This window comes from Cavia porcellus, unplaced genomic scaffold (assembly GCF_034190915.1).
Source record: "Cavia porcellus strain 051 isolate PalLab524CR breed Dunkin Hartley unplaced genomic scaffold, mCavPor4.1 scaffold_4, whole genome shotgun sequence".
In the NCBI taxonomy this organism is placed as follows: Eukaryota; Metazoa; Chordata; class Mammalia; order Rodentia; family Caviidae; genus Cavia; species Cavia porcellus.
The window spans coordinates 82,326,952-82,343,234 of NW_026947487.1; the positions used below are offsets into that span (position 1 = coordinate 82,326,952).

At 34.6% G+C, this 16,283-nt stretch overlaps 1 protein-coding gene across 1 annotated transcript in view; it reads right to left on the reverse strand.

The window, feature by feature from the left end:
* Window positions 1-3,372: 3,372 nt before the first annotated feature.
* Window positions 3,373-16,283, reverse strand: part of Ces1d (carboxylesterase 1D) — a 37,718-nt gene continuing 24,807 nt past the window's right edge. Inside the window, 5 exon segments of the mRNA NM_001173109.1 lie at window positions 3,373-3,764; window positions 4,060-4,132; window positions 4,631-4,762; window positions 15,150-15,297; window positions 15,545-15,625. Of these exon segments, the coding sequence (NP_001166580.1) occupies window positions 3,581-3,764; window positions 4,060-4,132; window positions 4,631-4,762; window positions 15,150-15,297; window positions 15,545-15,625 (618 nt within the window). The 3' untranslated portion in view covers window positions 3,373-3,580.

A 16,283-nucleotide genomic window follows, 5' to 3' on the forward strand; every position in this document is an offset into this window, starting at 1 on the left:
CTAGAAGGGTCAATACCCCAAGGGCAAAGCCTGAGCCTGGATCCTCTCTTGCCCCAGGTCAGATGAGGGCAAGGAGACAGAACAAGGAGGAAGGAGCACTGGGACTCAGAACTTGGGGAAAGGTCTCAGGTACCAATGGCCCTCAATAAAGAGACAAACAGGTAGGCCTGGGAGGAGGGATTCTTTTATCCCTTATCTGAAGCTCTTTAGGAACTTACCCAGAAAGTGCAAAGATCAGAAAAGGAAGAAGTACGGAGATTTCAATCTTTCTAGGTCATGTACTTTCAATATTCAGGTCATTTTGCCTTTTCCAAATGGACAGAGAACTATATATGATACTGGTTTCTAATTGAAACTGTTTGTATTCCACTCAACTTCTGCAGTATCCCATCAGCAGCAGCCCAGGAAGCTCCAAATAGAAAGAAGCCTATTTTCCCTATTACACTGCTGCTTTCTGAGGTACTTTATGAAAAACACAACGGACTGTATATTTGATGTGGTTTGCCCCTAATGTTTTGTTTTATTGCAGTTTAATAAACTGAACCTAAAATTGTTTGAGGGAAATGATGAGTAATTTTAATATTTAAGTGAATTATTTTATAAATAGAAGATGACTAGATATTTTATATTTTTACAATGATGGAAATCCAGACATAACTGAGACATGATATACATTCTGATTGCTAAGAGTGAGAAGTGATGTGGCTTTTAAAGAAAGTGGATTTGCACAGTTAGATTTGGTCACTCAGGGAGACTGCAACACTGAGTCTTTCTTTGATTACTTAGTAACTTAAAGAGAACTTGTCCTAGGATAAAAATAAAAGGGTTTCAGCTTGCAATTCAGGTGAAAGACTAGAAGAAAGAAAGAAAGAAAGAAAGAAAGAAAGAAAGAAAGCAGTAAAGAAAGCAAGCAAGAAAGAAAGAAAGCAAAAAAGAAAGAGAAAAGAGAGAGAGGGAAAGAAAGAAAAAAGAAAGGAGGAAATGAAAGAAAGAGTGAGAGAGAAGAGGGAATATGTGAAAGTGTGAAGCAGTGAAGGTAGAAAGGAAAATCAACACAGAGATGGGGTGTAGAGACAGGGAGAGGGAGAGAGAGGAAGATTAATTCTCAGAAAATAAGAAAAATAATCCAACACTGTCTGGCATTTGACTCATTTTATCTTCCACAAATTTGAATGCTATAAATAATAGTGAAAAGTAAAAATAGTGATATTCAAAGTTTCTCATTGATTTATGTTTATAAGCATAAAGAATCATAAACCAGACTTTTTTTATAATCAGTTTCAGCAAATTGGAAATACATACATCGCACGTGGTTCAGACTCAGTGTGTGCATCAGAAAGTTTGAAAATGAATAAAGAAAAAAATAGATGTGTTTATCTCTTTCAAGATCCAAGAAGATTTTACTTCCATTGTACTAGAGTGACCTGATCACTGTAATTTTCAACAATCCCTCCAAAGAATTTTTCAACATTCATTGGTTTAATATTAATATGGGTCTCAAAGGAGTTTTTTTTGTCTGTGGTTGTATCTTTTTTAATACACATTCATCATATTGGCTTCTATTGAATTTTCACCCAAAGTTTGCTTTACAAATCAAGACAAGTGATACTACTTCCTCACCAGAAAAAATAAAAAGTTTCATTTCACACAATTTTTAAAATCTTTAGTGTGGGGGTTAGAGCTGTCTCAATACAGATCTAAATGGCTTCTGAGAGCAAGGAAAGACTAACTGGGGTGCTGCTGTGTTTGAGGAAGGGACCACGGCAAGATTGGTGAGGTTTTCATCTTCCCCCAGCACCAGTGGGAGAAGCATTCAGGCTTTCTAATCAATTTCTCTAGACAATGGTCAGGAGAGGTCCTAGGAGATCTGAGGTTAAAAGTTTTCATCAGACAACTATAAAATAAATACAAGTATCCAACTATGATGCAGCACATTGTTGGGACTTGTCTTTAAAACTCAATCAGACTATCTTTTCATTAATAGGTTTAACAATTTTTGTAATTTTTCTTCCTTTGTTTTTTCCTATTTCCTTGTATTTATGATAAAGATTTTAGATTCAGTATTCATTTACCTATTTGCTTATTATGCAGATCTCTTTGAAAAATCTTTAGTGATTATTCTTGGTATACAATACCTGACTGCAAATAATCATGTTGCATATTCAAGCAATGCAATATTAATTAAGTGAATTTTTAAAAATCTTGTAACATAAGTAATAAGAACTGTGGGAATAATAAAACCCAAAAAGTGTAATTGCTATTGTAAAAAAGAGAGGAAAGGAAGGTGGACTAAGGGATATAACCACAGGTATGTTTGAGTGTGTAGGATGGAAAACCATATTACTGAGCTTTTGTTGGATCATTGAACGGAACTGTCTCCAATATCACTGTATGAATGTCCACTTTATATGCTTTAATTTTATAATTTGGACAGCTGTTTCTAAGAAGACAATATGTAACCTATTAACTAGTGATTTCTTACTGTATATTTTTTCCTTGAAATTCTGTATTACTTGTACCCTTTTACTGCTTTGTTTTTTTTATGTCCTTTCTTTTTTCTCTTTAAATAAAAAAAGTCTTGTAACACTGTACTTTAAATTACTATCTTCCATTCCAAGTTTACAGTATTTTTCATAAATGGACTATCTAAGGCTCTAACATTACATCAGTAATTTTATGTTACTTGATATGAGTTTGTTTCTACTGAGGAATGCTTTCTCTAGTGTTGATCTGACCTCAAAGAGAACATCCCCTGTCCCACTGTTTATGAGCTGACTGTATCCACCAACTTACCCTTGCCTAGGAGTGAAAGATTTCTAAGGATCTTGATCTAGAAATCTATATCAAACCACAAGGGATAGAGATTTACATTTTCCCTTTTTTTTTCCTCAGTAGTTTTCTACCAGGGACCCTAGAAAAACAGCTTTTGCTACTACTTCTGTGTGTATTTTAGGATTTTGTTGCTTAGTAGAAAATGATCTGAGTAGAATTCTATACCAGACCATTACAGGCAGGCTTGCTCCAATCCTGCCCCCAAACACTAATGTTCACCTAACATATGACCATGGTGAAGAGTGATGGGTGTAAATTTCCATTTGACCCTGTGGTGCCCAATATTTTGTTTTCCTAGTCTATACTCAGCATTTGTCAAATTCATAAACTTTTAATAAGAACTGTCACAAGAATGGTGACATCAAGTGCCTGTAGGAGTGCTGAATAGTGCTCACATCTTTTCTCTCCTCCACTGGCTCATCTTCCTTTGGATTTTAGGGTGACCATTCACTGAGTCACCTCGGTAAAGGTGTCTACTACTTTGGATGATGTCTCTCATCAACTTGCTGTATAGGAAGATGACTGATTCATCTACATTTCAACACAGACATTGATTTTATTGTCAAAATTAACACTTATCTTCAAATTAAAGTCATTGCACAAACATTCCCCATTCCCGGACTCCTCCCATCATAAAACAAACCATGCTTCAGCCACTACAAACTTATGCAAGCTTAGCTTACAAACGCTCCTATAGATACACCCATGTTAACTGTCTCAGGACCCTGAAACTGGCTGCATAGTCGTTTCAGAGCTCTATGTGTTCTTGCTGGTGTGGATTCCCCACAGTCTTCTTGGCTAGAACCTCAGTATAGAAAGCCATTTCTTTGCCCTTCAGTTTCTGGGCAGCCTGGGTGGTGACACCAATCTGCAGGTATCCTTCCTTTTGGTCATACTCTGGCCAGTGAGGCAGACCTTCCCCATTGGGGTTCCTGGGAACAGAATCAAAGAGAAATTCTTCAATAAACTCCATGGTCATTCTTTATTTCTGAGACTTTCAACTTTCTAGTGGCTTATCTATTCAAGAGACCTATGTATCTTCAGAGCTAGACACTACCTTATCTACTAGAGCACCTTATGCCTTTCCAGAAAAGTCTCTCTGTCACAGTGCATTGGTCTCAGAGTCTAGTGTTTGAAGACTCCAGTTGTAGAACACACCCTATCCCAGCAGCTATGCCCAACCTCACACCACCACCAATTCTTTTCCATTTTTGCTACCAGCCTCACCCAGTCCGAGCAAAGTTGGCCCAGAATTTCATCACCATCTTGCTGAGGTTGATCTCCTCCTCGGAAGCACCCTCTGTGCAGAAGAAGTAAAACAAACAAAGAACCCTTTAATATACAAATTGGGATTGGTTGGTGCACAGATAAGAGGTTAGAAATTCAGAGTCTTGACTTTCATTACTGATCAATAGGTTCAAAAGTTTGTATTTTAAGAGAATTCTAGTTTATATGCACTTTCAACTTGAGAATCATGAATAACAGGAATCAGCCATGGACCTGAAGGCCATCCATATTCTGGCTGTGTTTGTCTTCTCTTATCTGCAGAAGATCAAATTCCTGTCTCACTTATATCATACATCTGGACAGTGAGGGTACCTACAGCTGTGGCATATCAGCACACGTCTTCTTTCATGCATGTGAGAGCAATAGGTTATGTATGTCTAATGTAGCTTATCCCTGTGTAACAGAATCAGTAATCTAAGAGAAGCAGATAAGGAAAAACATGCTCAAGTTCATCACACAAAAATTGTTGGATCTCTTAACTCCAAATTCATAGCCATGAAAGAGCCATTACCTTTCACAAGTGGACTCCCAAACACTGAGAAAATCTCATCCCCGTGGTCTCCTTTCACTGTCTTGGGTCTCATGTCTGATATGAAAGTTGGACAGTACTGGAACTCATACATGTAGGTGGGGGCTCCAGCATCTGAGAAGATATGGATCATGTACAATTTATGATAGCATACATACTTAGATTTTTCAGTCTCTGATGTTACAGAAAACCAATGGTTATCATCAAAAGACAAAAGGATAGTTTTAAGATAGTTTCTTCATAGTCAGTTGTAGGAACACACAGATGAGTAAGATAGAACTTGGATTTGAATCAGATGCATATTGAATGAAAGAATGTATGAATGCAACATGTCCATCCAAACACATTGGATGAATTTATGATAACCCATAGGTTGTCTTCATGCCAAAAACTTCTACAGTGTGGTAGATGTCTTCATCCTACTTTTGAATACTTGCAGGTTTTTATCTTCCATTCTGAGGGAAGTGAAAGAACCCAAAGGCTTTCTCAAAAATGGGAATCCTTAAATAGAAATATATGCACATAGAAAGCAAAGTATTTGTTTTATTTTAGGAAATCACGAAACTCAAAGTGTCATATCTCAGGCATCTGACACTTTTTGTTTGTTCTTCAGCCAGGGAATATTAAGGCAGTAAGATGATAATGTGATTATTAAAAAAAGAAAACAAAGAAAGAAAATAAATGGAAAACCACAACGGGGTAGTGAGAATGGTTCTGTATTACCGTGCCTTTTGCCATGCTTTCTTACCATAAAACAAAATATATCCAAACCCAAAGATGCTCTATTTTCTACTGACTAAATGATTAAACCACCAATTCCTACTACTTTATGATTGTGGGTCCCAATTCTGTCGAGTTCAGCAGGTAGCATCTATCATACTGCCTACAAAAACTAAGACTAAGAGAAGAAAGGTCAAGTCCAAATATGGTTACTTGAGTCTTCTATTCTTCACGTGAATACAGTGAGAAAAGATAAAAATTTTGAAAAAAAATAAGAGCAAATCAATATGCTGACACTTGCATCTGTCAATCAAATATTTCTGAAAGGAACTCATCATTCAATTATTAAAGAAAGAATTCAGAAGAACTGCACAGCGAACTCCACCTAACCATGCAACCTTGGCACCTTGCTTAGAACCTGGTAGGATCCTGCCCAGTGAATCCAAGCAGCTGGGAAGATTTGGAGTCCATATGCCATAAGCTAAACACTGGACAGTGCACTACATCTAAATACATATGAATTACCAAAGCTTGATCAAGAAGATGTAAAACTGGGGCTGGGGATTTAGCTCAGCGGCATAAACGCCTGCCTTGCAAGCAGGCAGTCATGAGTTCGATCCCCGGTACCGATAAAAAAGAAAAAGAAAAAAAAAAAAAAAAAAAGAAGATGTAAAACTGCTGAATAACCCCATTTCAATTAATGAAATTGAAAATTTAATTAGAACTTTACCAACAAAGAAAACCCTAGATGGATTCACTGCAGAATTCTACAAGAAATTCAAGGAAGAGTTAATGCCAACAATACTAAAACTCTTCAATGAAATTGAGAAGGAAGCAATTCTGCTTAACTAATTTCTGGAAGCAAATACTACTCTATTACCAAAACCAAAGAAAGACACAACTAAAAAAGAGAATCTTCCTAGGGAACATCAATGCAAAAATGCTCAGTAAAATATTAGCAAACAGAACACAGCAAGTTATCAAGAAGATTACACACTATGATTGAGTGGGATTCATTCCAAGAATTCAAGGATGGTTCCGCATATGCAAATCAATAAGCATAATGCACTATTTCTGTAGAGTCACTGGTAAGAATCACATGATCATTTGAACAGATGTAGATAAAGCTTTTGGTAAAATCCAACACTCATTCAACAACCCTAAGGAAAATTGGACTAGATGGTCTTTACATCAATCTGATAAAAGTCATCTATGACAAACCAACTGTCAACATCATATTAAATGGTCAAAAACTGAGAGCTTTCACTCTGAAATCAGGAACAAGACAAAGATGTCCATTATCACCACTCCTATTCAATATAGTGCTGGAAATATTAGCCAGAGCAATTAGACAAGAGAGATAAATAAAATCAATCAGAACAGGAAAGGAATGAGCTAAATTATCATTAGTTGCAGATGACATGATACTCTACATAGAACACTCTAAAACCTCATTGAAAGACTTCTAGATGTAAAAACAAAATTCAATATTATGGCTGGTACAAAATCAACACTCAAAAATCAATAGCATTTTTATATGAAAACATCAAACTCACTGAGAGACAGAAATAAGAGAAATCACAATCTTCACAATAGTATCTTCAAAAATAAAATCCTTAGAAATCAATCTAGCAAAGGAAATAAAGGATCTATTCAGTGGGAATTACAAAACTCTGAATAAAGTAATCTAAGGGGATCTCAGAAAATGGAAAGACATTCCTTGTTCATGGATAGGAAAAACAAACATTTGAAAATGGCCATTTTTGCAAAATTGTTGTACAAATTTAATGCAATTCCAATCAAAATACCATAAATATGCCTCACAGATCTAGAGAAACCATTCTTAAAATTCATCTGGAACCAGGAGTCCTAGAATAGCAAAGGCAATTTGGGGCAAAAAAAAGGCAAGGCATGAAGCATCACAACCCCTGACTTGAAAATATACTACATAGATACTGTGATAAAATCAGCATGATGCTCAAATAAAAACAGACCTAAATAGATTAGAAGATACATTCACAACCATACACACACTCAGCCACCTCATTTTTGACAAAGGGGCCAACCATTTTAATGACACTTTGGAAGAATGCCTGTTTAATAAGTGGTGCTGGAATCACTGACTCTCCCTATGCTGAAAACTTAAACTAGAACCATTCCTCTCACCATGCACTCAAAAATGGATCAAGACCTAAATATTAAAACAGAAACACTAAATCTGTTGGAAGACAAAGTAGGTAGATATCTTGAAGATATAGGGGAAAGTATTTGTGAAGAAAAACCAAACTGCAGGGGAAATACTTCTCAGAATTGACAACTGGGATCTCATCATATTAAAAAGTTTTTGGATGTCAAAAGAAATCTCCAACAGAGTGAAAATAAAACCCAAGAATTGGGGAAAAAATCTTAACCAACTGTCCCTCACAGAAAAGACTTCTGTTTAGAACATATAAAGAATTTTAAAAAATCGGGCCCCCAAAATTCAAAGACCCAATCCAAAAATGGGCATCTGAGATGAATATACAGTTCTCAGATAAAGAAACACAAATAACAAATGAATACATGAATAAATGCTCAGCCTCATTGGTCAATAGAGAAATGCAAATTAAAACACTGAGATTCTATCTCACTCCAGAAAGGATGGCTAGAATAAAGAAAACTATCACAACAAATGCTGGAGAGGCTGGGGGAAAAAGGAATTCTCCTGCACTGTTGGTGGGAGTGTACACTGGTGCGACCATTGTGGAGGTCAGCCTGGCATTTCCTCAAAAATCTGGGATTGGAAGTATCATTTGAATGAGTGACTCCACTTCTGGGCATATTCCTAGAAACTGAAAACATTATATCACAGCGATACATGTGCATACATGTTTATAGCAGCACAATTTTTTTCTGGTATTGACTCAAATTTATTTATTTATTTATTTATTTATTTATTTATTTATAATTTAAAGAGAAAAAAAGAAAATAAAATTAAAAAAACAAAACAGTAAAAGGGTACAAATAATACAGAATTTCAAGGAAAAAATACAGTAAGATATCACTAGTTAATAGGTTACATATTGTCATCTTTGAAATAGTTGTCCAAATTATAAAATTAAAGCATGTAAAGTGAACATTCATACAATGAGATTGCAGACAGTGCTGATCAATGATCCAACAAAAGTTCAGTAATATGGATTTCCATCCTACACACTCAAACATATATGCAGTTATATCCCTTAGACCACCTTCCTTTCCTCTCTTTTTAATAACAATTACACTTTTTGGGTTTTTTTACTCCACAATTCTTATTATTTTTTGGAGAGAATAAAACCTAATGTGACTAAACAAAACAGAGTCAGTTAGAACAAAAGGATGGGCATAGTACATGATGTAAAAATAGAATATCAGGTGATCTAAAATGGTTACCATTGTGCCTCTTGCTATTTTTTTAAAAAGTTGCCTATATCATCAGGTATAATAGAATTGACCAAAACAGTACAGAACAAGACCAATAAAACCTACACTGGAGACCTTACAGGATTTCAAAAGAAGATAATAGTCAAACCATAATGGGCATCTTAGTGAATCTTATTGCCTTCAAAGTGGTGGCCTATACCCTCAAACTTGATACTATCAAACAAAATAGAATATAGTAAAATCTGACAGAACAAGATGGGGAGAGCAATACTGGGGATCATATCAGGTTAATAGGAAAACAAAAAAGTTACTATAATATATCCCACTATTTTTAAATTTAGTTTTCCATTAATTGAAAAAAAGTAAGAAAAAAATAGATTAATTTTAAAAAAGGGTGGGATTGAGGTAAAAGAGGACATTGTATTAGAACAACACAGGTCAGAACCGAACAATTTAAGCATCATTGTGTATCACCCCCAGATAATCTAACATAATAGTAGTCACCATAGTGCCTCCTTCCTTGAATTATTTGAGTATAACTTCATATACTATAGCATCAAGCATATCAAGTCAGTCTGAAGCTATTCAAGAGAATGAAGAAATTACAGGGTATTTAGAACCAGTTAACAGAAAAAAAACATTGGTTTCTATATTATCTCTTTGCCTATAAAATTTTTTGTTTATATTATCGCATATAGTCAAATATAGTAAGATACAACATGTTAAAACCAGTGGAAACAGGTATACAACAGCTTGATGGGACTTCAAAACAAGATGATATTAAATCAGCACTAGCTTTTATGATGTGTTGTTTTCTTCAGAATAGCTATTCGTACTATCACTGATACTAAAATCGAACAACGCAGGTTAAAACCATTGCACCTAATGAGTGATAACATCATACGGATTCAAACCAATATGACTGGGAATCATGATTACCACATACTTTTATGTATTCTTATCATTTCTTACACTAGGGAAACTATTTGGTATTTACATGTGAGTTTGATTTATTTCACTTATGAGTATGGTCTCAAGCTGCGACCATTTATTTATAAATATCTCAGTGTGATCATTCTTTATAGCTGAGTAGTACTCCATTACATAAAAATACCACAATTTTTTTATCCATTCCTCAGTTGATGGACACTTACGTTGTTTCCAATATCTGGCTATTACAAATTGTGCTGCTATAAACATGGGTGCACATATATCACTGTGGTATGATAAGCAGCACAATTTTTAATAGCAATATCTTAGCAACAACCTAAACGCCCATCAAATGGGAAATGGATAAAAAGATGTGGTAACTTTATACAATGGAGTACTATTCAGCTATAAAGAAGGATCACACCGAGGCTTTCATAAGTAAATTGATACAACCTCAGGCCATACTCATAAGTGGAATAAATCAAACTCACAAGGGTAAATACCATTTTTTCTCTGATGATAAGAAACTGAAAGAGTAAATAAGATATAAAATCTTCAATAAACATTGTGAAAGAATAAGAAACTCCTCAAAGGGGAAAAAATAGGGAAAAGGAGAAAATAGGGGAAATAAAATATATAACTTTGTATACATTCACTTAAGATAGCTAAGATGATTGTACTACTAATTCTATTAGTTCTTGGAATGAAGCAGTTAATATTTACAGAATTAGATCAATTTTGCATGTTTATATCTAGTAATCTGAATAACTATTTCAAAGATAACTGTGCAAAATAACAAGCTTAATTATGTTCCTACCACCTGATTCTCAAAATCTATATTGCTATGATTTTGGGCTCTTTGTTTTTGTTATTTATTTTTCACTTTTGTTTTTTGTACAATAGATATACATGTATAGGCTTATAGATGCCCACAAGTTCTATTAAATAATTTACAAGAATTGATTTTATTATGTGTGACAGTATGAACAGTTATTTTTAATAAAATGAGACATTTTGGTAGCCATTGCTAATTTTCTGATGTTTAATTATGAAGTCCAATACTTTTTATTCATTATTTTGATTCATTTTATTCTGTTTTCTGTTATTTGATTTCAGTATATGTGAAGGTATGGACAGCTATTTGGAAAAGAACAAGAGACATTATGGTAGCCATTGCTCATTTTCCTTTTATGTGATTCTAAAGGCCAGCAATGCTTTCATTGTTTTGTTTTGATCAGTTTCATACTGTTTTGTTTTGTTTGCATTCATTGTGCATTGTGTTTGCATTCATTGTGTGTGTCCATGAATTTGCATTCATGGACAACGAAATTGGGAAGAACAAGAGACATTATGATAGCCACTGTAGATTTCCTGTTGTCTTGTTTTGAAATCTTGTGTTGCTTGCAATATTTTGTTCTATCTGCCTTGTTTTATTTTGTTTTATTCTCTGTAAAGTAAAAAATAAAAGAAAGGATTCTTGCGAATGAAAGTAATTATTTTAGGTAGGATGCTGCCCAAATTTCTTCAAAAAAAAAAACCTCTTGCCTAAGAACAGATGGATTTGTAAATTTTCCATAATCACAAGTCTTCCAAGGAAATGTGGCCGTAGGTTTAGGAAATAGTAATTATGAGCAGGAGTAGAAGCAGAGACAATGGGACACCACGAAGATACTAAATACTTGCATAATGGAACATGCAGAAAAACATAGGGAAAAGGCCCAAAAGGTGTATATCAAGAAATTGTGGCTGAAAACTTCCATAAACAAGAATGGATGCCAAAATATAGAAGCATAAAGCAAAAATGGCACTGGTTCATTTCAAAAAATGAGAACATCAAAGTCACAGAATAGTGAAAGTTTTAAAAATCAAAGATAAGGAAAAATTATAAATGTATCAAGAAATAAGGACCATATCACATACAAGGGCATGATGACAACCAGAAGATTTCACAGTAGGAACTCTGATGACAGAAGGGAGTATAATAATCCACTGAATACATTAAAGGAAAAACATGAGCCAACATGAATACTGTATGGGAAAGCTATCTTTCAGAAATGGAGAGGGAATGACACTTCTCCAAACAAGCAAGAGCTTATCAATTCACCCTTCTTCATGTACCTTAGAAGAATCGCTAACCAGAATTCTCTAAACTATAACAAAATATACATGAGTAAAACTCAAATTAAAAGTAACTCAGGACCACATTCTGAATACCGTCACACTAGAATGACAATATGTACAGAAATTTTACCACAGCTTGAGAGTTAAAAGTAAAAAAAAAATTACAAAAATACTTAAATCATCAATTGTAAACGAAACAAATTGCCATAAAAATGATATCAAAATGACATGTTGATATCAAAAATAAATGGGGAGAAATATAGAGTTTTATGCAGTCAAAGTTAAGTCATTATCTGCATAAAACAGACTTTTGTAAGTGGAAAGTGCTATATAGATGCTTTATCATAACCAACTAAATATCTTCAGTGAAGTCACACAAACAACACACACACAACTGAGTGGACAGGATTAGAAGAATACCACTACAGAAAACAACCAAATCACAAAAGAGGGTAGGAATGGAAAAGAACATAATATTTACAAAATAATCAGCAAACAACCCCTAAGATCACAGAATTTATAAACTCAATAATTACCTTGACTGTATCAATTACATTCTCTAATAAAATGACTTAAATTGACCAAATGCAGTGTTGAAAGCACTTGAGTATTTATGTCCTTCAGTAAACAAGACAAACCTCACCTTTTAAGACATACATAGATTCGACGTGAAGGACTGAATGTTTTATTATATCTAACTGGAAACTGAAGGGGAATGGTGGTGTTTAGTTAGAATGGACAATGTACTGTAATGAAAAAACACTGTAAAAATAAAAATAAAGACATATTTTGATAAGGAGGTAAAGTCAACAAGAGGCTATAATAATTTTAAATTTTTCAATATCCAACAACTGACCACCTCCCTATATAAAGAAAATATTAAAGAGTCTAAGAAAGAGATTATCATACAATAATAGTAGGGGACTTCAATATCCTATTTTTAACAATGGAGAGGTCATCCAGATAGTATATTCATAATGAAATACTGGACATAAACAGCATTTTGTATCATATGGTCCTAACAGAAATATGTAGAATATCCAATTCAACACAAACAGCATAGGTTTCTAAATATTCTGCAGAGTAAATCACATATTGGGGCATGAGACAATCTTCTCCTAATTTAAGAAATCTGAAATTATACCCACCATCTTTTGGAACTACACTGGAATGATACTAGGGATTAAAATAGGAACTTTGAGAAAATTCACAAATTCATGGAAGTAAAGCAATATCCTCCAGAACAATTAATGAGTCAACAAGAAACATTGATATGGAAACTTTAAAATATTTTCAGATCAATGAAAGATTACAATACAGCAAAATAGTTCTAAGACAAAGGCATACATCAATAACACCTACATCTGCAAACAAGAAAGATATATGAACAACCTAAAGATACGCTGCATTGAACTAGCAAAAGAACAAACCAGCACCAAATTTATTAGTAGAAATGAAACAAAAAAATAAAGCATTATAAAAATGTTTAAAAGATTTACAGTTGGAATCTTCAAAATGTAAACAATATTGACAAACATTTAGCTACACTATCCAAAAAAGAGAACACTCAGGTAATACAAAAGCGAAATGTACATTAAAATTGGCACTATAAAAATAAAGGGCTGGGAATTTAGCTCAGAAGCATAAGCACTTGCTTGGCAACCATGAGGTTGTGAGCTGTATCCTCAAAACAAAAACAAAACAAAGGAACATGAATTACTAATAATATCACATGCACACTAATTTGAAAACCTACTGAATGTGAATAAATTCCCAGTCTAATTAACACTGACTTAAATAAAAAACAGTTAGAATTGATTCATAGCAGTATGGAAACTTAATCAGTAATGAAAAATTATCAAAGACAAATCGAGGTTCTTTTGGCTTAACTGATGAATTATGTCAAAATTTGAAGAACTAATTCCAGTTCTTCTCAGTTGCTTCCTAAAATGCAATTAAGATGAATATTGAAAAATTTTTTATTTCACTCTTATACTTCTACTAACATAAGGCATGTATATTACAAAAAGAAAATTACAGTGCAATATTCTTCATGAACATAGATGTAAAAATCTTTAAAAATGCTACAAAATTGAGTTCAAGAATGCATTGAGATTAATCCAAAATAAAATAGGATTTTCCAGTGGTGTGCAAAAATTGTGATGAATCACATTCTAAAATGACAGAGAAAAATATGGTCATCTTCTTATATGCAGGAAAATAAATAGAAGAAAAGCCAGTGATTTTCATGTTAAAAGCTATGAAATTAAGGGTAAAAAATGTGTAACAACACAAGAAAGGCAAAATCTGAGCAGCACTCTGATTGTATTATTCTCTAATGTGAAATGATTGAAAGCCTTTCTCATAAAATCTGGAAAAAGACAAGGGTGGTTGTTCTTACCATCTCTACATTGGAAGTCCTTGCCAAAGCAATTATACAAAAAAAAATTAAGGTGATCTAACAAAAAACTGAAGATATCATTCTTTGCTTATGACATAATAATTATAGCTAAAAAACCCTGTAAGCTTCACTATAATTGGTTAGAACAAATAGATGCCCTCTGCTTTTAGCGGTCTTCCTCCTGGACCACATCTCTGAAGCAATAATGAACTTCTATACTTCTTCCACATTTAACAGCTAACTTAAATTGAATCCAGCTTTAACTTTCAGAGCATTTCAGATTACTCCAGTGTTTGAGTTGTAGTCCAGCATACCACACTAGCCTCCAAGAAGAAGCCCCTGTAGCAGACGCCGCTGATGCCTCATTCATAACTATGATTCTGGACGGGTCAGCTTAGCTCCTATTATCAGCATCAGTAGTGTATATTCTCCATCTTTTGGATGACAACTTAGGTCATGGCCCATGCTTTTTGGAGATCAAATCTGATACAATTAACAACTACTTGGGACAGCCTTCCACCTACCATGTGTGGATACTGTTGAATGAATGCCCAGCACCTTGCTGTGCAGATAGAACAACCCTGATACATATCTTCTGCTTTGTTCCCACAGTTCTCCAGGTCTGGTTTTGCATAACAGAAAAATGCTTGACTAGACACTGTTTTCAGCTTCCATTTCTTTCCTGCATCATTTCCTCATATTTCCCCACTGATATTTGCTAGGATTACTTCACAAACTAGCAATTTGTATTTAAACCCTAATATCAGTCCATTCCTGACAGAAACAAAACAAAACAGATCCTGGTCCTTAGGTGAGAAGGGATCAGTCTTTCAGTCTTGACCCCAAAACTTCATCATCTGTCTAAATAGGAGTTAGGCAGCTCAGAGACTGAACATGGTGTGTGAGCATCTATTTTCCAGGACTCACCTCTGTGGCCACGAGCTGCAATCACAGATGGGATACCAAACATCAAATCTCCCATTAAGTCCAGGAACAGTTCTCTCTTTTTGACGAGGTCATCTGTCCCTCCTAAATACATCTCAGTGACCACTGCTGTCAGTTCCTCAGGAACATTCTGAAATGCAGCAAGAAAGTGACAACCTGAACCTGGTGAGTAATGTAGACTCTCCAACTAATTCACAAGACCTCATTTATGGTGAAAGTCTTGATCCCTGTGCAAATTCCTCCCTGGGTAGTAAAGTGGAAGACAGAAAATTGGGCCAAGATGCAGACTTTACACTACTGAATTGCTCTGTAACTTTGCGAAGGCCCCAATCCTTCTTTGTTGTTCTACTAATTCACATGATTTCCAACCAGCTTACAGCAAAGGGATACAACGTCCACAAGAGTGATGCGGCCATCTTCTGATCCAGTTTGTCTTCAGGGATTACACCTCCAAGCATCTGTTAATAGAATGGTTAAATGTTTGTGAGGAATCATGAAATATCAGGAAGCCAACCAAACCAATATAACATGAAACTTCTATGTTGGCATCTGGATCTTTTATGACTTTTAAAGTATCAATGAAACAAATGAACTTACATTCAGAATGCACAGACCTAAATGACTGAGCAAAAGAAAACCATCTTTGTATTTGTTGTAATGACAGATTTTTCTGAACTGAGAACTTCAGAACTCTTGTTGGTTCAAATCTTCACACTGAGATACATAAACCACATCCTATCCAACATGACCCAAGTATCCTAAAGTGACTGCTCAATACTGTCACACACAGAGATTATGGCTACTTTAGAAAGCTTAAAATTCTCCCTATTCCTCTTCCTTTTGAAACATAAATCTCATTCAAAACAGTTTCTTCAACAGTTTCTCCTTAGTTCTGAGAGCTAATTTGAAAGAAAAATATTTTGATCCTTCTCTGAAATATATAAATATTTGGGGATATGACTCTAGATCTCTCTGAAAGTCCCAAAGAGAATAGTCTAACCTCTGTGGGTGCCTCACTTGAACCTGTACTTCTTTTTTTTTTTTTTGTCTTTTTCACTTTTATCAGTATGGGGGATTGAACTCACGACCGCCTGTATGCCACTAAGCCAAATCCCC